Source organism: Euphorbia lathyris, chromosome 6 (genome assembly GCF_963576675.1).
Source record: "Euphorbia lathyris chromosome 6, ddEupLath1.1, whole genome shotgun sequence".
NCBI lineage: Eukaryota > Viridiplantae > Streptophyta > Magnoliopsida > Malpighiales > Euphorbiaceae > Euphorbia > Euphorbia lathyris.
Window position 1 is genome coordinate 7,084,366 of NC_088915.1, and position 24,363 is coordinate 7,108,728.

Below are 24,363 nucleotides of genomic sequence, written 5' to 3' on the forward strand. Positions count from 1 at the left end.
GATAATTTATTGATTACTAGTTCCTACGTCAATTGCGTCTCACATACTTTGAAAATATTTCTTTAAATATTTACCGTTAATGGACCTCATATGTGATTCTCCGCCTAAGCTCTTCAACCAATACGCGTTCCCGAGGAACACCTTGTGGATTTGAAACGGTCCTTCTCAATTGGGCGACCATTTTCCAAGCTCACAATCCTTTGTCCCGATTGGTAGAATTAGCTTCCATACTAGCTCACCTTCTCAAAAGTTTTTCTTTTTTACTTTCTTATTGTATAAGTCTTCCACTTTATTTTTCTGAATCATCTTGCAATCGAGCGCCTTCTGCCTTTCGTAATCTAAGTCTTCGAGTTCCATGGTCATGGCTTGTACATAATTATCCGGTTCTAAGTCGTTCTGACACATCACTCGCAATGAAGGCACGACGAATTCTAACGGTATTAATGCATCATGACCAAAAGTTAGAAAAAATGGACTCACTCCAGTCACCTGTGTCTTAGATGTTCGCATAGCCCAAAGTGTTTCTAAGAGAACGTTGTGCCATTCTCTAGGATTATCTTCTAGCATCTTCTATAAGGTTTGGATCAAAATCTTGTTAGACGCCTCATCTTGACCGTTTGCTTGCACGTAAAATGGAGTGGAATGAATCAATTTAATCTCGTATTCTTCCACGAACTCGATTATATCTTCGCTTGTGAACATGGTTCCTTGATCCGTGGTAATGGATTATGGAATTCCGAATCTATGAATTAAGTTCTCCTTGATGAAGTGGATTACTTGCGGTTGGCTGACTTGCTTCATTGGTGTTGCTTCTGCCCATTTAGAAAAAAGTAATCTGTGGCAACAATGATGAAACAATGCCTTTTGACGAGGCTGGGAATATTTTCCCAATTAGATCAATAGCCCATCCTTTAAAAGGTCATGGGTTTCACAACTGAATATAATTATTTTGAGGGAACTCATTGGATTTGGTCGTGCATTTGACACTTTTTGCAACCCTTCACATATGTGATGCAATCTCATAGGATTATTGGCCAGAAGTACCCATGACGATTAATGGGCCACCGGATTTCCTTCCGCACATGCCCTCATGGACTTGCTTCATGACCTCCATTGCTTTTGGAAAGCCAATGCATTTAAGTAGCATCCCATCGTAGCTCTTTCGGTATAAATCAACTGCTATCAATATGTAATTTCGAGATTGAATGCTTAGTGAATATTTTACCTTTTTGGATGGGTCATTGAGGTAATCGATAAATGGTTTCCTCCAATTATGAGCTAAGTTAATGTCAATATCGAAAGACTCAAATTGGATGCCTCTGTCCGCCACGGCAGGATGACACTGTCTTTTGATGATGACGACTTTATATGTTGTCTATTTGGAGATCTTCATCTCGGAAGCGATTTCGACTAACTCGTTAGCTTCCCAATTATCGTTTCTTAGAATATGCTCCAAACTGAGTTCATCAAACATTTCTAAGAGTTGGATTGCAAACATGAAGTAAGCTAACAAAGACAAACTTGAGCATTTGTATTCTCCTGTTAGGTGCCGGATGACCAATTGTGAATCACTGAAAATCTTGACCTCTTTTGCTCATATGTTGATTAAGATTTCCAAACCGATGATCAGAGCTTTGTATTCAGCTTGGTTATACGTGCATTTGTAATCCAAGTTCACAACTAGTATCATCTTAGCCACGGATGGAGATATGATAATTACTCCTGTTTCGTTGGAACTATATGTGCTTGAGCCATCAAACTTCAACTGCCAAGGTTCTTTGTGTGTCAGATAGATTGAAAGTTCCGCCTCTTCGAGATATTGGAAGCTGGTTGGGTGATCATCTACAAAATTTGCAATTGCTTTCCTTTTCATTGAGGATTGTAGGAGATACGTCAATGTGAACTCGGCCAATGCTAGTGACCATTTCCCTATTCTTCCCAAGAGGATATGCCGATTTAGCATGTACTTGATCAAATTTGTGCTGACGATCACATAAACCCTCAATTTGAGTAAGTAATGTCTCAACTTCATGCAAGCGAAGTAGAGGGCTAAACATGTCTTCTCAACTGGATTGTACCTTATCTCTACAGATAGCAATGTTTGGATTGGGTAGTAGATGGCTTGTTCATGCCAGTTTGTGTTGTATTGGGCAAGTAAGCATCTGATCGACTCGTCGGTTGCTGACATGTATAACTTGAGTGGAATGCCCTCTATCAACGACATCCAAAACATGTGGATTGCTTAAGTAATTTTTGATATCTTCGAACGCCGCTTGATGTTTATCGTCCCATTTGAAGCTTTCTTCATCCTTGAGTCTCAAAAGATCCGAGAATGCTCTGAATTTTCCATCCAAGTTTAAAATGAATCGTCTCAAATAATTTACTTAGCCCAAAGATCGTTGCAACTCTTTTTTATTCTTCGGAGGTTGTGCTTCTTTGATTGCTTTAGCCTTATTATTATCGATCTCGATTCCTCTCTGATGGACTAGGACTCCGAGGAAGTTCCCTGCTTTGACCCCAAAGGCGCACTTCATAGGGTTGAGCTTCAGATTATACTTTCGCATTCGTTCAAAGCTTTTCCTCAAGTGATCAACATGTTCCGCTTCTCGTTTGGACTTGATAACGATTTCGTCTACATATGATAACATCCGCAATGATAACATGAAGACCTCGTTGGGAATATTCCCTGAAAAGAGGATCAAAAGGAGAGAAAAAACATAAAAAGATCCATCAGCTTAGTATATATGGCGTACAGCTAAATGAGGGATACACATACGGTGACACGCCTTTGACCATCCTAGATCCAAGGTCTGTTACATAAGACGATCCACCATGATAGAAGGATACGGGTCCGTCCCGTAAGACGATCCGCCATGATAAAGACAAATAGTTGTTATACGGCGGGGTCACCATCATTAATGAACATTAATGATACCTTAAAAGCAATAACAACTTGGAGGTTAAAGGTCGGAGTTAAGCTGCATTAAAAGAGCATTACACTTCATTAAAAAGGCATTAAAAAGGAGTTATTACGGTTATCACTCAAACCTATATAAATACCCCTGTAACATGATAATAAAGGTACACACACATAATATTCTAACCCTATTTTGTGATTAAAGTTTATTCTCTCAAGAATATTATTAACTTAGGCATCAAAGTGTCCCCGACCGATCCCAACGGTGCCTCACAAGGAAGGGCTCCGATCAAGAATCTTTTTCACAAGTTATCAATTGGTGCGGTGACATCCTATTCATCACTCTTTGGTATGTGGCGTCTGCATTTTTTAAAATGGCATTCATCGCTCTTTGGTATGTGGCGTCTGCATTTTTTAAACCGAATGGCATGACAGCCTATTCGAACGTGCCGATTGGCCCTGAGCATCGAAATGCCGTTTTTGCAATGTCTTCTTCGACAATTGGGATTTGGTTATATCCGACATAGCAATCACAAAGTGATATCAATTCATTTTTAGACACAACATCTACTAGCATATCGGGTATAGGCATCACATGGATATCTTTCGGTGTATTTAGATTTAAATCATGAAAATCTACACATACGCGTAATTTACCGTTCTTTTTTACCACATGTACGATGTTAGATAGCCATTCCATGTACTTTGCTGGTCTGATGAACTTGGCCTTTAAAAGCTTTTCTATATCTTCTGTCACTTTGCCTTCGACCTCTTTGCTCATCCTCCTCGTTGGTTGTTTGAAGGGTTTGAATTCTGGCTTGGTCGGTAATGTATGCTCCACCACTTTTTTGCTTAGCCTGAGCATTTCATCGTAATTCCAAGCGAAGCAGTCTTTGAAGTCATGAAGCAAACTAATAATGGCTTCTTTTAATGATGAGTGTAGTAGGCTACTAACAAATGTAATTCGAGGTTCTTCTTCCATTCCTATATTTACTTCGTCTAGAGGGTCCACTACTATGGAACCTTCATCTTCTAACTTTGGGTTTGCCCTTTTCATATTGTAGTTGGATTTCTTCTTCTTGAAGATTTAGTTCTGTTGTTCCTTTGAGGGTTTCGACTTCTGAGACCCTCATGTCGCTTTTTTGGTACAGTTTCTCCTCTAGTTGTTGTGCATTCAGTTTTAATATAACGGTTGAAGCTACCACTTTGTTTCTCGATGTTGTCTTAATCATGGAATCTCTTCGATTATTGGTTCATTGCGGAACGACCTTCGACGAGGCACGATTGCCGTTGGCTTTAAGATATTCTTAATCTCTTCGCCACATGATTGCTCTTTATAGTTGGATCTAACTCGGATGGGGCCGATAGATTCTTTATAAAGCTTGGCTTCGACTACGTCTGAGTAGGTTTTGAATGGTTTCTCGTTCGCCCGAATAACTTCCATATCATCTCCCTTCCAAAATAGAAGGAGTTAGTGTAAAGACGATGGGATGCATGAGTTGGAATGAGTCCAATCTCTTCCTAAAAGTGGTTGATAGCTTGCAGTTGAATTTACTACGAAGAAAGCAGCCATGGCGGTGTGAGAGCCAATGGTGAGCTCCAAAGGTAGGACACCGTATGTCTTCGCAATTTCTCCCATGAAAGCTGAAACCGACACCTCTAACGAGATTATGTCTTCCTCCGATTTGCCTAGGGCTAAGACCATCTTTATTGGCATGATGTTAACGGCCGATCCATTGTCGATGAACACTCTAGAGATCGGTTTGCCATCTATATGAGCCTTGATGTATAAAGGTTTAATGTGGCGAGTCATCCTTGGAGTGGGCTTGTCAAAGTAAACCCTTTTCATACCCTCTTCAACCGATGCCTTCGGTACTGTGTCTTCTTGCTCCTTGTGCTCGAGCTTGGGGATTCCCTTCTTGGCGTCCTCACCTCTAAAATCTGAAAGGCAAGATCAAAGAGGTAGCCGCACAACCTATGTGTATGATGAAATCTCCGACCCGAATCTGGAGGTTCTTCTCTTGGTTTTTGCATCCTCCTTTCGCGTCATTAGAGTTAACGTTGGGTGATCCATTCGACTCTTTCTTTTCTCTGTCTCTATTTTCCTTAATTTTCTTTTCGCATTTTTTGAGAGAGGTCTTAGGAACTTCTTGTGGCTATTTACTTGCCATTGATCGATGGACGACATGCTCATGGGCCGAGCCCATCGAGCTTTTGTCTAAAAATGCTCAGCCCAAACACAACCCAACCCGCTATTAATTTAGGCGGGCTCGGGTTCAAAAATCAAATCCCAAGCCCATATAAGTCCACCTAAATATATATGTATAATTTTTAATAATAAAAAATTAAATTTATACTTAAAAATATATATTAATATATAAATATATAAATTTATTAATTAATATTAATAGTCGGGCCGGGTTGAGCCGACCCGTGCTATTTTATAAATTATAAGCCCGTAAAAAAAGAGGCGAGCTTTAACGAACCTGGACCGGACTGGACCTAAAAATAAATTTTCATGTCCAAGCCCGGTCTAGGAGACACGAGACTGGGAGGGTACCCGGACCCGTGAACAGGTCTACTTCAAACCTTTTGTATATTAATTATTTCTAAGATATTTAGTGTATTACTAACAAAAATTGCATTTTTTTTTTGTTAAAATGCTAAAAACTAAAGCTGTTATATAAAAGTTAATCATAATTTATAAAAATTATAAAGTAAAAACAAAAAGATAAAAGATTAGTTATTTAAAAAAAATTAACGATGCACTGATACACCTTTTATACTGAACACTTTTAATTTCTTAACTTCCAACGCACTAAAATGACAAAATCTTAACAAGTTGGAGGTAAAAAATTTATGTCATTCTCTAAAATCAGTCCCTCTAGATGTGGAGTCTTGGCTCCGCCACTAAATATATTAAAATAATTATCTAACAAGTTCGATTTGATCAATTTTTTCTGATTTTCTAAAAAAGACTAAACTAAACCGAACCAAAAATTTAATTGTTTAGCAAAATCCAAACCAAATCAAACCATTGAGTTAGATTTAATTCGGATTTTTCAAATTTTGGTTCGGTTTTACTTACTATTCGCTAATTAATTAAGCAAGTAGCGCATAAACTTTTTATCAATCAAAATTAAGCAAGTAGCGCTATCCTTAATTGGTATGGTTGGGCCCTTCCTATTTTATCCGGTCGCGTTGATTTCTTATTGTATCTATTATTATACCCCTCACTCTTGCCCTAGTTTTTCCGTATAGCCGACTTCTTCCCCGATCTCCCCCCTTAAACCCTAATTCCTCGATTTCTTGGTTTTCAGGTTTGCATTTTCTTCATCCTCCCTCTATATGATTGTATAGTGCGTGTAAATCTCTCTGATTTGATTTCATTTACCAGATAATTCTCTCCCAATGAGAGGAAGGAGTTATACCCCTTCGCCACCACGGGGTTATGGTAGAAGGGGCCGTAGCCCTAGCCCTAGCCCTAGGGGACGTTATGGTCGCGGTGGTGGTCGCGGAGGTGCTAGCGATCTTCCTACCAGCCTTCTAGTTCGTAATCTTCGCCATGATTGCAGGTTCTTAATTTTTTTTTAATTTGTGTTTAGTTTTTATTTTCCGTTTGTTCTAATTTGAAATGAACGGGCGTGTGAGAATTTTGAGAACATTGAGCTGATCTAGTAAAGTTAATGAGTGCGATTGTTGGTTGATTTCGGTTTTGCGCTTTGTTTTTTGTTTGAAACTCTTGGTTTGCCTAGATCTGGCTTAGTTTTTTGAGAAGTAAGCTGTCCAAAACTTAAGATAGTGTGCAGTCCTTGAGATTATAGTTCTATGAATTCCTTGCCTGGTAGTTTTTTTTTTATCAGTTAGTTTATTCTCTGATAAGCTAATTCGTGGGTTAGTTTGCTGACTACTATACTGCCGTGAAGCATATAGTTCTTCATTAGCATGCTTCTTAGAATTTTTGTGATGGTTCGTTACATGTGCAGTAGAATGTCTCCTTCAATTCCTCTAGATATCCAAATGCTTCTCAGTGACGTCAATAGACAGACATCTAGTGTTTTAGATAGTAGGAAATCGTATTTGTATTTGGAAGAACAAGGAATTAATTGCATTTGTTATTTGAGAGGGGTAGAGAACGAGTCACTTAGAGATAATGTGGTAATGTAAAGAAATTTATAAAATCGAAAATAATGATTTCTAGAAGAACTTGTGCACTACTTCATGTAATCTATATATACATTTGTACTATTTATGAACAACCTCTGAAACGATCTTAGTGCAAAATTACTTGTCTGCCAATTTATTACATTTCTGGTGAGAAGATTGAGTTAATTATATATTCTTGTAAAATATATATCTGTTTCACATTTTCATGATTGATTCATTCTATCAGATTGATAGGAAGTTTGTTTTTGGTGCAATTTGCAGGCCGGAGGACCTCCGCAGGCCTTTTGAACAGTTTGGTGCTCTCAAGGATATTTACTTGCCTAGGGATTATTATACTGGGTGAGCATGTCCCCAATTAATATATATCCGTTTAATTTTGACTAATGACTTGTGTCTTATTTCTTTTTTCTGCTGATGGAATTTTTCATTTTTTGGCAATGAGAATTCATTATTTTAGTGACCATTGTGTACATGCATGCTTGAAGAAATGATTTACCCTGTCTAGTTACAGTTTTCAAAGCAGCTACCTACCTAGAACCTTTTCTTCTTTTCCAAATCTGCTGATGGCACCAGTGAAAAGTTCTTTTCTTTGTATCCCAAGTTTACATATCCCATTAGTATTTCCCTTGTCCTTGCGCCACAACTTAATTTTTTAAGTTTGTATTATTAGTTTTGTACAACTTTTTGACTACCATTTTTGTAATTTTTGGGCTAGTCTAAACATAACCTTAAGAGTGCTTTGTGGTTTCTACCAAGCAAGCCCACCATACTTAGGGGTGTGCATCAGTTAAAAAACCGAATACCGAAATTACCAAAACGAAGCTGTCCAATATATGTAAAACCGAAATGTAACAGAACTGAATAGTTTGGTTCGGTTTTGAACCAAACAAACCGAATTTAGATAAAAAAAATAAAAACAACAAATAAAAATCACTATATTTTCTCAATTAATTTACAAAACTTTTTTCTTTTTTTGATAAAAATGCTTGTATCATTTCATTAGATGAAAAAGTATAAGTACAACATGAAAATAGTAAAGTATAAAACCTCACACAAGTACATGCTAAAGCCTATACAAGATCCACAAACGAAAGAAAGACTACAAAGAGCAAAAAAAGCCATAAAAAGGTGCAACTAAGACAAAGGACTACAAATCTCATACTTCTCTTGAATACAAATCCGCATGAAAGCAGCTGCAAACCAATAATCATTATTTAGTTTCTTCTGGTGCAACCCCGTAGGATAATATGCTTCCCCTCTTGCTAAACTTGAAAAAAGTGTAAATGAAAAAGTTAATAGCTGGAAAATGCAAATCAGACGGAAAAAATCAGATGAGTTGTATGGATTTCAATATTCAACTAAAATGAAAACATTGGAATTGGACAAAGGAAAGAACACTAAAATTGTGGGGATAGAAACATAGATGGGAGGAGGAAGAAGGGAAACAAATCTTCTTCTCCCTCCTCCAAGTATATCTTGCTACTTTTGTTCAGACAAAAAGACAGATCTGTTTAACCAGAAAGCATTTGGGAGAGAGACAAAAATAAAGCAGAAACTGTACTGGTTAGCAGGTGTACGCTTCAAATCTGCGCCATAGGAGAACACCGGAGCCGGTTAGGAGAGAATAAATCTGAGAAGAGAACAGACTTGAACAGAAGGGATAATTTGATCACTGCCTTTGACTGGATAAGAATGAGTTCCCAACCTCAACAGAATAAGCCGAAACCAAAGAGAGCGCAGACTAGCCACTGAGCTTGGATACGGATTCCCGATCGGAGATCCATGGATCACAGGCGGTATCTATAGAATGGCGGACAAAACGGCAATTTCTACAACAAAGAAAACTTAAAAATACTTTCAAAGGGTATCTATATTGGACTAAAACCGATTCCGAACCAAAGTGTTAAAAAAACTGAATTGAATTGGTTTGGTACGGTAATGCGGTTTTAACTGAATTATGCACATCCCTAAACACACTTGTTCCTAACAATTTATGTTTTCATGGGGCTTTTTCTCTTAATGTTATACTCCTGCAATTAAAAGTTGGGTCTGTTAATTGAACTTCTTGAGATTTAACAGTGAAATTAAAGTTTTGAAGACATCAATCAAGTAATTAGAGTTCTTTTGAAGATGATGTTAATGGTAGTGAAGATTGGAAGGAAGTTGGTTTGAATACATTGAGAGGATTATTCCAAGTCTTGAAGAATTTCAAGTCATCTTTAATCTGACACTTGCAAGGTCAGCAGCCAAGTGCTTGCTTTCTCATGCTTATCATGACCTTGGGATTTTGTTGGTAAATTTCATTGGAAAAAGGTTTATGGCGTGCACTGTCCCAACCTCTTTAATTGCCAATGAGATGCTAATATTGTCCCTGTTTCTTGCTTGCATTGGCTTATTGCAGGGAACCCCGAGGTTTTGGTTTTGTCCAATATTCAGATCCTCATGATGCTGCTGAAGCTAAACACCATATGGATGGAAGGGTTCTTCTTGGTCGTGAGTTGACTGTTGTATTTGCAGAGGAAAACAGGAAGAAGCCATCTGATATGAGGGCTAGGGAGAAACCAAGGTAGACTATTTTCTTCTTATTGGTTAGCAATGGATTATTTCAATTGGCATGAATATTTCACTAATTGATTATTCTTTTTTGTTATTGATTGAGTTGATGATCGATGAAATTTTTTTAGTTTTCTTCAATTGTTAATACTGTTTTGCCTCTTCTTTCTTGTTGGTATGATAAGAGAGATTCCGGAGATGTTCGCAATGTATAATGACCATTTAATTTTTGCTGAAGATTCACTCAGTTAAAAAAGTGCTTTTTTGATGAAATATCTCTTCAAAATTGGCAACCTCAGTAATCATAATATGTTGCTTATATAATGTATTTATTTATATGGATCACAAATCTAATTAGAAACAATGAGTTGTCTGTAGTTTCATGTTGATTTTGCAAAGATTTGCATGTCATGTCTTGAATACGTATTACTTGCAATGCCAGAGTACATAATAGATCACTGAAACATTTGTAATATGTTTGCTTGCTTGTGTATGTGAAACAAAACAGAGAGCAATTTCCCCCCCTTTCATTAGGTCATAAAAGTTTATGCATTTTATGTATAATCATAGGTTCTTGCTAACCTGTTCTTTGATGTTTGCAAATGTTTTCACTCTTTTGTAGTAGGAGTCGATTTCGTGATCGACGAAGATCCCCACCTCGATATTCTCGTTCTCCGCCTCCACATTATGGCAGGTCCAGGTCCCGAAGTCGTGATTATATTTCTCCTCCGAAAAGACGGACTTACTCAAGGTATATATGTATAAACCGAGTCAATGTGTGTTTGGGACAACTGCTATTTTAACTCTTGAGCAAAAGTGGTTACTAGAATTGATGCCATTTATGAATTTCTGCTTTTACAAAAATTATCTTGAAGAAGTAAGGATTTATTTTGATAATTTCCTATTAAAAACAGTTTCTGATGGGATCAAAATTGATTTCCAACAAAATTTGTTTGCTCTTTGTTCTAGGAACACACTAAAATTGATTTTGCAGTGTTTTCAGTTTCATATTTTCTTGGACGTTCTTGTGGTGTGTTAACATGGTTGTTTGGGTTGATGCAGATCTGTTTCACCCCAAGAGAAGAGGTACAGTCGAGAGAGGTCATATTCACGCTCTAGGAGCCGCAGTCGAAGTCCAATTAGGGAACCAAGCCGGAGCCCTAGGAGCAGAAGTCGGACACCACCGATCAGGAGCAGAAGCCCAAGCCCGAGAAGAAGCAAAAGCCTGACCCCAATCCGTGATGAATACCCAAGGGAAACAAATGGAGATAGGTCTCCTAGTCGGTGAGATGCTGAAAAGGGATGATGTAATTCTGTGAATGCCGGTGAGTTAGGTACTGTTTGTTGTTTCAATCCTGTCTCAATACTTCCATGTTCTTGCAGTGAATGTGTGTGTGAAAAGATTTCAACTCGAATATTTGGAGAGTTGCAGTGATTTGTGACTTAGTTATAGATTAGTAAGCTTTTTTTTTTTGTTTATTAACTCAGTGAATTACTAGGGGATGCTGTGAACTTATTTTCTATGCTGATTGATTATCTGATGTTTATTTAGAGGTTGGGGGTGTCGAAATGGATTATCTTGTTATAATGGTTTACGTGATCTATATGTACTCTACATGGCGGATTGTTTCAATTTATATTTGCATCGGTTTGGGTTTTTTGACCTGGATCCATTTTATCATATATATAATATTGGGATAGGATAAGGTGAAATACCCACAACATTGAATTTTATTCTTAATGTTTAAAATAGTGTAGTTTTATGTCTAATGGTAGCTGTCAAGAATAAATTTTCCTCGAATGTTGATAATTCGGGTCGATTTTATATATTATTAAAAAAATATAGATATTATGTTTTTGTAATATGCATTTGCTGAAAAGATAATTTGATCAATTGTTTTTTAAATTGATCCAATTTGTTAACTTTATACGTAAAATTGTTCTTGACCGTCAATTTTAGATGGGGTAAAATTGTTATTGGCCATTGGATAAAATTGACGGGTAAAATTGTTATTGGCCATTGGATATTTTTGTACCTTATTGTTCCTAATATTTGTTGATTTGGTCAGTGGAATTTGGGAAGCGTGCTAGAGAGGGCATCAGGTTTTGTAACGAGGTTCCACACGTGCTTATCTAACATTGCGAGGTTGAATGAGAATAGGTGTCAAAAGCCTAGACCGCCATGCTCCTTCTGGGTATATAGCTTATCCCATGAGAGACCCAATGAATTTTCTTAGGTCCTCATTGTTTACTTCCCCACCAAGTGAATTTTCTTAGGTCCTCATTGTTTACTTCCCCACCAATATGCATTCATGGTGTGCTCCAGTTCCTCGCAAAGTGTAACGGGGAGGAAAATACCCATTCAGTACGACGGGTTGCCTTGTGCAATTGATTTGATGAGAACCTTTTTTCCTGTTTGGGAGAAAAGTTTGTCGTGCCAGCCGTTTATCCTTCTCCAAACCATGCTCTTTAGAAAATTGAAGATTGCTTTTTTGCTTCCCCTAATGAGTGAGGGGGAGCCCTAGATATCTGCTTGTGTTTAGTGGGCTGTCAACGCCCATGAGGCTTCTGATGGCGAAATATTTCTACTGAAGAATAGCCCCGATTTTTGGAAATTGACATACTGACCCGAGTCTGCAGCGAAGGAAGCAAGTATAGACTGCACCGTTCCACATTCCTCAACATCAGCCCTGAAAAATAGCATACTATCATCTGCAAAAAGAACGTGAGATTGGTGGTGCTCCATAGCATACTATTATAGGCTTTCGTGATATCAATTTTGAGTAATATACCCAACTCTGTCTTTTTGTATGGCGTTGTACTGAATTGTCTTGAAAGTAGTAACCACATTATCATCTATTAGCAACAAAAGTGGATTGCTCTTTCCTGATTAAATCTGATAGACAATCTTTAAGGAGACCTTGTTCCCCCGACCTCTGATTAGAGGAGCTCCCTATTTATACCTCAATACTTGAATTCATAGAGAATAAAGAGACCTCCTTAGGATTGCGCAACCACCTATTCGCCCCTCCTTTTATTGTCTGCTTGGAGGGGGGTTTTAAGCCATGTTCCCCAAGCTCTTACTAGTCTACTCATGTCCGCTACCCCATGAGCACTGCAAGAATATTCAATGTGATCAAATGGCCACAAAGGTAGCATAAGCTGGGAATGCGCTCATACTTGAACTGCACTACTGTACTTTTACCCGCAGATGTTTTTATCTTCTTCGAACGGTTCAACGGCTCCCGCACATCAATTTGAATTTGAACCCTCATGTAAGTATTATAGATCCCAGAATTATTTTTTCCATCGTACTCTGTATACTCACCAACAATGTTACCTAGAAGTTGACATACCTTTTTAGACATAAAGCCAACGGGAAGGTCGTAAATCCTTACCCACATCGGCACACGGAAAAGGGGGATCTGGGAAGTAATAACCCCACACTTAACTCTATCCGGAATCACCAGATTCTCAAAGGTCCATGAACCCGCATCAAATACTCTAGTTAGCTTAGGAACTTGGAAAAATTGGAAAAGATACCATTGTTCCTCAATTTTCTTCATGCAGGTTTTCTGGTGCCGTAGGATAGCCATACGCATTCGCATACTGAGGAAGTTGATAGGGGAATCAGAGGCAAAACGTCCTACCAAGATGAGATCGACAAGCTCCAGTTGTAGATTTTGGTCCAGTGCGGCCAAGTCGCATCCTTTTTCTTCGTCGTCATGTAGTACCAAATCGGCAAGCAAAAATTAAGGGAGCTCTCGACGGTGGAGAGAAAGCAAAAATCGCAATGGAGGTGGCGTAGTATGAAAGTTTCAATGATAAAAAAAACCCAACCTTGATTATTTTTGGGCCTCATGGACCTTAAATCAGTGGACTTGAAACAGGGTAAATAAGATTAGGCCCATTTCCCAAAAAATATATTGTAGGTAGAACTTTAAAATAAATTTAAATAAAAAACATTTCAGTAATTATCCTAGTACAATTATATTTATCAAATAATTAAATTTATTCAAAATCAAAAGTTGTTTCACCATTTTTTAAAATTAATTCTTAATCTATATTAAAAAAATAAATTGGACTTCTTTTTAAATTTAAAATATCAAGAGTTTTTTTACGAGAAAATCATAATTAGTTATAAAATTATAATTAAATCATAATACTAAAATTAATTCTCAATATGTCATTATTTTTTATATATAACAAATCTTATAATTTAAAAATGCTTGACCCAATTCATAAACTTTAAGTTCTAAAAAGTATATTCTAGATATCTAATTTATGAACTCTAGTCCTTAAAATATATTAAAAACAATGATTTATTTAAACAATGATTTATTTAGTTTGACATAGTTAAAATAATGTCAATAGATTATTTTTCAATACTTAATTTCTATGTAAATTAATATCTCAAATGTGAATTATAGACTCTTTAAAACCTATATGATATTAAAAAAAAGAGTCTAAATAGTATTAATATATGTATCAATTTACTCTACATATATAGAGACGATTTAATAATTTTTTGGATCAAATAGATGAATATCATAAGTATAAAATTACAACTATGTCATATCACTAAATTTAATTCTTAATATGTCATTATTTTCTATATATTATGGTTTTACATTATAGTTTTTAAAAATTTAACAATCCAATTCAAAAACCATAAATCCTAGAAAATATATTCTACATTTTTAATTTATAAATTCTAATCCTTAAAATATATTAAAATTACTGGTTTTACTAGTTTGACATAATCCATCATTATGACTTGACATATTTATAAATAGTTAATAAAAATGAATTTCTGTGTAATTTTCCCTAATTTTTTTTTGGATGCCCTCTCTAGCCTTAGGCCCAAGGCCGGCCCTATTAAGGAGCCATGAGTGTAATATAGAAAATTTAAAAGAAAAGCTTTTGACATGAAAATTAATTCATAATTAGTTATAAAATTACAATTAAATCATATTATAAAAAATAATTTTTAGTATGTCACTATTTTCTATATATAGCAAATAAACTATTCTTTTATATCCCAATTAAAAAATTCTAGACCCCAATTTATAAATCCTAAATCTAAAATATATTCCAGACCTCTAATTTATAAACTCTAATCGCTAAAATATATTAAAATAATATTTTATTTAATTTGACATAATTCAAATTATTACTTAACCAAATCATAAATAATTTTTTTAAATATCTAAGAATTCTTGAAATGAAAGAATTCAATTAATACTAAGTGTCATTTTGTTTCTATTTTTTAGAACCGCCTTTTTCTTTTAATTCTAAACATTAGACAGAAAAATTGTTAAAAATTCGAAACAAGTGCTTTGAATAGAAAAATCAACTAAGGGTCTAGTTTACCTGTTGTTTGCTCTTAGAAAAGCTACAAGATAAACAATAGTTCTTTAACCAAACGCCTAAAACTCTCATTTTTAATATGAAAATGCAAACAATAACAGAAAATGAAGTAAATAAATTACTCCATAATGGGAGATGTGCGAGTCTGTTATGTTGTCCGACAACACGAGAATATGAGGCCGAAGCTCTATTACAGGCTATGCAATGGCTAGAAGCTGATGGAATAAGGAATGTGGTTTTCGAATCTGATGCTAAACAAGTGATTGATGCAATAAATTCTAGTTCGGTTGATGATTCCGAATTTGGGGATAGAATTATTCAAATACGATCGATTCTAACATCAAATGACTCTTACCCAGTCAAATGGATAAGGCGGCAAGCGAATGAGATGACACATATGTTAGCACAGTCTTCTCGTTTATCCACTTGCCCTTCTGTTTTTAAATTATTACCGAGTTCTGTTTCTGATTCATTGTTACAATTTTGCCATGATTTGGCTCATTAATAAATTGATCTTTTGGTTCGAAAAAAAATTACTCCATAATATATGGTGTCTATCAGTAACATCATACATCAAACAGTAAATCAAACGGTATTAAGTAAATCAACCCGGTTCTAAGTTAAATAATGTACACATATTATTTAACTTAATTCATTATATATATTTATATTATCATGAAATTATTATTATTATTATTATTATTATTTTTTTTTTTTGTCTTTAGCTTATTAATTATTTTAGCTGTCTTTGCAATTTAAGACCCCTAAGTTTTTTAGGGTCTTAAATTGGAAAGACAGCTAATGGAGTAACAGTGTATGCAGGATGAAATTGAAACATAGTTATAATTAGCATGTGATCAAAGGGATTACATAATTAAATGCCAGATCTGATTTTCCGTAGTACCATAAGCTGTCTTTTATTATTTTCCATTTCTTTTATGTTGGATTTCTCGGTTTGAGATTCGAGATTGATCATATTATCACGCACAGTAAAATCTATATAAATTAATAGTGTTGGTACCTTTAATTATTATCCGTGCATTCAAAAATTCTATATATGATCAGTGGCGGATCCAGGATTTGAGGGGGGCAAAACTCTACGTAAATTTTTTTTAGACTAATATTTGTAACCAAAAGCAAAAATACCCTTAACGTTTTGGGTCAGGAGCAATTTTACCCCTAACGTTGATAAATTAGATCAATTTCAGACATTATTATAATATATAGTCAATTTTTATTTTTATTTTGCACCAATTGCATATCAATTTGTTCTAAAAAAATGATATAATATTTTTTTGTAATTTAATAATAAAATTGGAGATTAGTATTTATAAATTCGGTGAATTTTTTGAATTTTTTTTATCTAATTCGTACAAAAAACAGTATATTTTTAATATTTTTTCACATCCCAACATATGTTTGTGATTTGTTACTGATAAAATAACGCATGTGTGAAGTGTAGATGACAAGATTCATAACCGAGAAGACAATTTGATGAATTATTTCTCAAATTGACCCAATTTATCAACGTTAGGGGGTAAAACTGCTTTGCACCATTTTAGACGTTAGGGGTAAAATTGCTCATGATCCAAAACGTTAGAGGTATTTTTGTACTTTAACCCTTTTTTGGACTTTTTTTTGGAGGGGGGGGGGGGGGGGGGGGGGCAAATGCCGCCTTTGACCCCCTGCATCCGCCACTGTATGTGATATTAATCTAGTTTGAATATACGGAGAATAGTTAGATATAAAATTTAACTAGATTTAAATTTAAAATCAAATTACTATAGAGTCATATTTTGCTAAATTATCCTAAATATATATCTATATATACTTGGTATATGTATTCGAGAAATTATTAATTTATAGAGATAATAAAACAATGTATTTATAAAGAATTGTTCCAAAAAATTATTATCTTATTAATTTATTAAATTTGATCATTTTTTTAATTGGTTCAAGTCAGCACCAGAAGAAATTATTATTTTAAAGGGTTGTTCCAAATTACTGTACGTCTTTTTCTTAATTAAAATTCGGATCATATACATAATTCGAACTTAAAATTTTCAATTTAAACGAGATAAGGTTTTTAACACTAAGGAAAACAATGGACATGTATAATCTATCAACAACAATAAACAATTAACATTAATAATGAATAATTAATAACAACAGTTGAATTAAACACGTAATAAAACTTAGAATTCAGATAACATAAATATTTAAAATATTTAATGACCGGATGTTGGGCTATAATCGAGCCGAACTGATTTATGATACGTTCATGCTCAGCTCGACAGAAAATTAACGAGTTCAAGTTTGTTAACGAGCTTTGATTGTGACCAGCTGGTTAATTCAATTCACGAACTTTGTTCGCGAGCAACTCATTAATTATGTCAATTGAAATTTATTTAATACAAAACTACATAGTTTTGAAATCTATAAAACTAAAATTTACACAAAATTACGTTGTTTTACATTTTTCCATTTACAGAAATATTATTATTAAAAATATATTCGAACCAAACTTGATCACGAGCATATTCATGATATTATGAACTTTTTCATGAACCTTACAAGTTTGTTTATGAATCTATAAACAAGTCTGTTCGCGAGATTTTAAACCGAGTTTCACCTTACTCAAGCTCGACTTGTTTATAAATCCATCCGAAAATGATCTATTTTTTTTATTGAATTGAACACCGAACCCTTCATAAGCGGTTCCGCTCATTTACAGGTCTATCCACATCTCCACTTAAGCTCATAATCATTTTCAAAAACTAATCAAGAAACTGAAAGCCTGCCCTCTGCCTAATAATAATAATAATAATAATAATAATAATAATAATAATAATAATAACATCTAAAATTATGCAATTTTACCCTTAATATTGGCGGTCAAGAGCTACTGTATCTTTAATGTTGATAAATTGCACCGATTTGAGAAATAATTCATCAAACTGTCTTCTCGATCATAAAATTTGCCATCTACATTTTACAAATGTTTTATTTTATTACTAATTAGTAACATGTTACAAACATATGATTAGACGTGAAAAATAAAATAAAAAATATACTGTATTTTTGTATGATCTGGACAAAAAAATTTAAATATTACACCAAATTTAAAAAATATTAATCTCCAATTTCATTATTAAATTAATTTTTTTTAGATATAATCGATTGACAATTGGTTCAGAATAAAAAGGGAAATATCTATGTTCTATAATAATATTTGACATTGACCCAACGTCAATGATAAGAGTAATTTTTTTTTGGGTGTCAACGTTAGGGGTAAAATTGTACAATTTTAAACGTTGGAGTAAAATTACTCACGCAAGTAAACTGTAGGGGTATTTTGGTACTTTATCATAATAATAATAATTTTTTTTGAAAATAATTAATTAATTGTCAATCCTATCCATTGAGAGAATTGGTTGGTGTGTTTTCATATGAGATTCCAGCTATGTTTTAGTAGGTATAGTCTATATAAGCCCAAATTTAATTAAAGCATATAATTTTCTTGTATAGACCTTTTAACTTCCAATCTTATTTCTTACCAAATTTCAATTGAGAACAACAAAATAAAATTATTTATAGATATATAAAAAAATAATCCCATGTTGGTTATTATATTATACATATAAATATAATATTCAAGTCAATTTTAGTTTGGCAATTTGTATCAATCACGGGTTGCTACATAATTTAGTTTATCCACCATCAAATTGTGCCTAGGGATGGTACTGGAAACCGGAGAGGAGATTCTTCACTACCCGAGATGAAAAATTCCCACTCGAAATGGTTCTCCACGGAGATGAGGATGGAGGAATTTTTGTTGGGATTATCCGATAGGAAAAACAAAAAAAAAATTGTTGAATCCCATTTAAAATAAGTGAGATCATATGCATGATAATAAACAAATTAAATGAAAATGTATGATTCTTTTTCGGATTGAGATCAGAAAGTTGAAACAATTACGAATATATATGAACGGATAATGCAATCTCCCTCCACAATTTCACATACAAAAAGCTTTTTAGCGGTATCATTTTCTGTTGTCTCGTGTTAAGTTAACCAGAACAATTCCAACTCACACCAACACTATAGGGGTGACATGTACATATTAGGATTAGGAGAGTCATTTTCAACTTTAAAATTAAATTAAATTTTTATTATCCTTTTATATATAATTATATAATATATTTATATATTATATATTTGGAAATTTATTTTAACCATTAAAATAAACTTCATGTATGTTCCACATGTACTAGTTGAGAATCCCTCAACACTGGAATTAAATTTAATCCAATTAATATATATATTTCAAACTTCCCTAAAGATTAATTAAATCCGAATTAATCTAACCAAATTTTTATTGTGTAAGATCATGTATGTCCATCTAATATGGGCAATGAGCCTCAAATGAGCTTTCGATCAATAAGTCATAAGTGGACTCTAGCAAGCCATTTTACAACTATCCAAATTAGATAAATGTCACGTATATGTCAACATATGCTTAATTATAATCTTACATGATCATTCGCTTTCCGATATCGAGTCCAGCACGAGGCAAGGTACAATCACCCTCGTTCAGTACTCGAGCGTTCCTTCATCTCTAAGTGAACTGATTAGAGAAAGAGAGTAATAACTTTTATTACCTTATTTAGGTGTGAGCACACACTATACCCAATCTCACTAATTAATTGACAGGTGATATTTGTTCTCCTTTAAGAAAAGTAGCAATTCCTCCACTTTACTCATAGTCCTCATGATGATTCACATCATACCCAACCATATCCATACTTGGTAGCCTGTTACGAGCTCATTAAGTGTACGTCAAAGTATACTATGTCTCATCTAGGATCCACAGTAATTTCGGGTCTAAGGATTCACATATAAGAGTTACACGAGACACACTTATGACCACGACTATGTAGTGTTCTCATTATTGAATCGATCCAGTGCTTCACAACCTTTATGAGTAACTATGCTCTTGATTCGCATTCTATGTCCATGATCAGTAAAATACCACCAACTCACAAGACACATACTAGTCTTTAGTTCATCATCGTTCCCACGACGATAACAGACTATAAATATTTAGAATAATGTTTTTAATATGCTAAAGGTTTTACTGCTCAGATCATACATCTGATAAACATGAGCAAACATTTATTCTTGGATACTCTATTAAGTTGATTTGCACAAGAAAATAAACAAAATATATTATTACCTTTTATTAATTGATAAAATGTCAAAAATAATGTCTTGAGACTAGGACATACACTAATATTTTTATCCTATTAACATTACGTGGATGAGAACAAAAAGTAATATACCCACCTTGTGCTAAAGATTCTTTCCCCATCTCGATATAAATCCTATATATACAGGGGCGAAGACAAAAATGGCTCGAGAGTGTTGTGGCATCCTGGTTTTTGAGAACCACTATTGAAAGGGATGGTTCAACCTTCTCGTCTCCATAAAAAGGAGATGCTAGGAAGTGCAAATTGGCACCCCTAAATTTTGAAGTATGTATTCACCTCTATATGTATTTTGGCATGAGCGACATCGTTATTTCATACTTTGGTATACACACACTATTAATTAATATATTTATTAATATACTACATAGACTCGTAAATATTAATACATAAATATATTCCTAATATACTTGATAGGTTTTTTCTATTTTTGCGGGGATAGAGATTTGTTGTTGTTCGTAGGGATCAATGCGGGTAGATACGGGAACAAAAACATTTCCGCTATTTTTCATCGAGATCCTATGTCTCTTCCCTGTAAACATTAGAGACAAAATGAAGAATATATTTCCGATCTTTTCCTCGCCGCGTTACCACCCCTAAATTGTGCCTATTATTTCATAGTAAATAGGATAACTAATTTATCTCTATATAAAATACAACTTTTTTTCATTTTTCTTTTCTGAATCTTTAATTTGATAAATTAAATAATATCATGTGGGCACTAAATTTGCCAATAATTACATAAATAAATAGAGTGAGTGTTTAATAATTTCAGAAAAAATATATGAATAGAAAACACAACTTAATTATTATTTATAAATATTAAATTAAGTACATCATGTGATACTCTAAGTAGATATAATTCTACTTAACCTTAGACAAAACACAACTTAATTATTATTTGTTAAATATTAAATTAAGTAGGCAACTTAAATTTGATATATATTATGGTATTATTCTACTTAATGTTGGAACAGTGTTGGAGTTCTTAATATTTTAAAAATAAAATATACAACTTAATTATTATTTAAAAATAAATAAAATATATAAAAATCACTAATTAGTAATTATATTATTGTTTATGTTTTGCATAATATAATTGTGTTAGCTATATGTTTTCCCTACCCAATGTTTTAAGAAAAAACATATGCTTCTAAGTTCTAATTGTGTTATTCTGTTTCCTATATATATATATAACTTTTAATGAATTCGGCCGCCTCGAGCTCAGAACATCGTCGCTGTGAGATGGATTGCTCCGCCCGCGAACTGGCAGAAGGTTAATGTTGATGGCTCAGCCCTTGGGTCCCCTGGCGCTGCTGGTGCTGGTGGAGTTTTCAGAACTTCTCGAGGTCTGGCCAAAGGATGCTTTGCATTTCCGATTCCCTCATCTTTTGCTTATATCGCAGAGTTTAAGGCGGTTATTTTTGCTATCGACTTGGTTTGGGAGAAAAATGGGCACAACTTGTGGATTGAATCAGATTCTTTGCTTGTGGTTAATAAATTAAAGTCCAGATCAAGAGACGTCCCCTGGTCTATCCATCATGCTTGGATGAAATGTCTTCACCAATGCTCATTGATGAACATTGTGGTTTCTCATATTTTCAGAGAAGGGAATCGGGTTGCAGATGTCTTGGAGCGTTTTGGTGTCTCTTCATTTGCCATTTCGTGGTGGCATTCGACTTCGTCTTTTTATCATCATTTGTTTTTTTGATGATATTTGTAATGTTGATCATTTTAGATTTCATTGAATTTTTTACTACTTTTGTTCTTCTTCCCCTTTGTTTGAACGTTTTTCTATTTTTTAATAATATCGGGTTTTCTGTGTTTGGGTCTGGGTGCCAACCTAGTTGGGATTCCAGGTTCTCTCATGGTTCGTTCCAACCTTTATCCAAAAAAAAATATATATAACTTTAATGTTTAATAATAGGTAAATTCGCGTTGTTACACTTTTTGTCAATGAAATGTCTGTGATTTTTTTTATTCGAATGAAGACTGGGATTTTCACTTTGCTAAAAACGAGAACCTTTTAATAAAAAAATGACGGTTAATTACTTCAAAATGGAAATCCAAGAATTAAAGTTATTTATGTTAGAATAAATGGCTTTTGGTGATTGAATAAAATGGATTTGAAGTGGGGGGTATAGTTGTCTTTAAAGACTTTGCTTTCAAAAACACTTTCACAATCCCACATTGGAAACTTGCAAATGTTTGAGTGGGTATATATAGAGTTGGGCTTTAGAAGCCTTTAAATTGTGTTAAGTGGGTTTTGGCAAATATACCACACGCGCGCGCTCGTTCGTTCGCGCGACGCCCGTCCCGACTGGACTGGGCCCGAATTTTATTTTTCTTTTTATCCGTTTTAACTTCTTTGAATTTTTCTTCAACTTTTTATTCTAACCTTATTTTTCTCCTAGTCTTACTCCACCTTCTAACGTGTATATGAACGTTCTAACGTTCATATTTCTGAACTATAAATACAACCAGTTTCCAGCTTTGGAAATACAGTATTTTTTTCTCTCAAACGTTTTCTGGGCAAATAAAAAATACACTTTTGCTGTTCTACAATCTTCGACCTTGAGTGCACAGGTTCGAAGCTTTTCTGTGTTAACCTTGGGGAGCGACCGGAGTTACAGATTGCACCTCCGTCTGCCGAAATCGCTTTCAAGGCAGTGGCCTCCGCCACGGCACAGTTCGATTTCCGCTCTTACTTTCAATTCGGTTTTTTCTGTAACCCTCTTTCTTTCTTACAATTTAGTATCACATTTACCGTGGAACCAATTTTTTATTTTCCAAAATCATCATTTTTGAACTTTTTTCTCTAAATATTCACTCTCTCTGCCTTCACCAAACAATACATAAATGATCACATAATTAAAAAAAAACGAAGAATTAAAGTTGTTTAAAACATAATGAAGTTTTTGAATTCTTCAATTTTGAGATCCTCATTTTAACATCATCAACCTAAAAGATTATTATTTTTAACAAGCCAAAAACTTTAGTCATCTCCTTATCATAAATTGTAGATAATTTTTAAAACTGAATTAAAGTGTAAATTTCCATACATTTTATATATTATTTGAGTACACTGTCTCTTTTATTAAAGTTATCAAGATATAATCAACTAATGATTTAATAAATATATAATTAAATATTAATTAGGCAAGTTGAGCTGAAATTATTACTTTTAGTTTGGTCTTCCAAATATGCGAGGGACTGATAATCCCTCGGATATTTGGAAGACCATTTGGTCCCTTAAAGTCCCCTACCGTATGAGGAGTTTCCTGTGGCTGGACATTAAAGACAGGTTACTTACTAACTCAGATAGGTATAGAAGGCATTTGGCGACCTCTGGAGCTTGCGGTAGATGTAGAGGCCATATTGAATCTTTGTGCCATGCTCTTAGGGATTGCCCTAAGAGTGAAGAGGTTTGGAAGAAAATTCTCCCACAACATACTTTCTCTTCCTTCATGTCCCATTCAGTGAACGACTGGTTCTTTGATGGTATTAGGAGAAAGTTATTGTCTTATATGGAGCATGAGGACATTTTCTTTGCCATTATCTGTCACCAAGTTTGGAAATGGAGAAACGAGGAGATTTTTGATAATAAAGCTGCGCTTTTGCCTAACTTAGCTGAGCGCTTCTTGAAGAAACTCTCCTCTATTATTGATAGTTTCAAAGATGAGTCCCTTGCCAGATCTTCCCAGAGTAGTGATGTCCACCTTGTGAGTTGGAGCAGGCCGAGAGAGGGGGTTGTGAAGCTGAATACTGATGGATCCTGCCTCAGTAATGGTAAGATTGCTGCCGGAGGTGTTCTTAGGGATGCGGGAGGCGCCTGGCTTTCTGGGTTTACCCAGAATTTGGGTTTGGGTTCTTCCTTCTCTGCGAAGCTCTGGGGCATTCTCTCTGGAATCCAGCTGGCGATTAGGCTGGGTGTTAAGAGGCTTTCTGTGGAGTCTGATAACTTGGAGGCCATCAATATGATTTTGGGTAATCATGCCATAGGTCTTCATAGCCGCAACCTTATTAAAGCTATTAAGAGGTTTAGCTCCTCATTTGAAATCCTTGAGTTCAGCCACATTTTCCGGGAAC

At 34.6% G+C, this 24,363-nt stretch overlaps 1 protein-coding gene across 2 annotated transcripts; it reads left to right on the forward strand.

Moving 5' to 3' along the window:
• The first annotated feature begins 6,102 nt into the window (after positions 1-6,102).
• LOC136232565 (serine/arginine-rich SC35-like splicing factor SCL30A) lies at positions 6,103-11,241 on the forward strand. Of its 2 annotated transcripts, none has more exons than XM_066021787.1 (6): positions 6,103-6,237; positions 6,315-6,492; positions 7,346-7,423; positions 9,486-9,650; positions 10,260-10,388; positions 10,700-11,241. In XM_066021787.1, exons 2-6 carry the CDS (start codon positions 6,329-6,331, stop codon positions 10,923-10,925), a joined length of 762 nt encoding a protein of 253 aa, XP_065877859.1. In that variant the 5' UTR covers positions 6,103-6,237; positions 6,315-6,328; the 3' UTR covers positions 10,926-11,241. The 2 variants fall into 2 exon arrangements, with proteins under 2 accessions (XP_065877859.1, XP_065877860.1); XM_066021788.1 differs by having other exon boundaries at positions 10,263-10,388.
• Positions 11,242-24,363: the final 13,122 nt, after the last annotated feature.

Bases quoted from the DNA above. Each gene is read 5' to 3' on its own strand.
- LOC136232565 (XM_066021787.1), top strand. From the start codon at position 6,329: ATGAGAGGAAGGAGTTATACCCCTTCGCCACCACGGGGTTATGGTAGA. The intron at 9,651-10,259 runs GTAGACTATTTT...ACTCTTTTGTAG, and splicing joins AGGGCTAGGGAGAAACCAAG to TAGGAGTCGATTTCGTGATC. The intron at 10,389-10,699 runs GTATATATGTAT...GGGTTGATGCAG, and splicing joins AAAAGACGGACTTACTCAAG to ATCTGTTTCACCCCAAGAGA.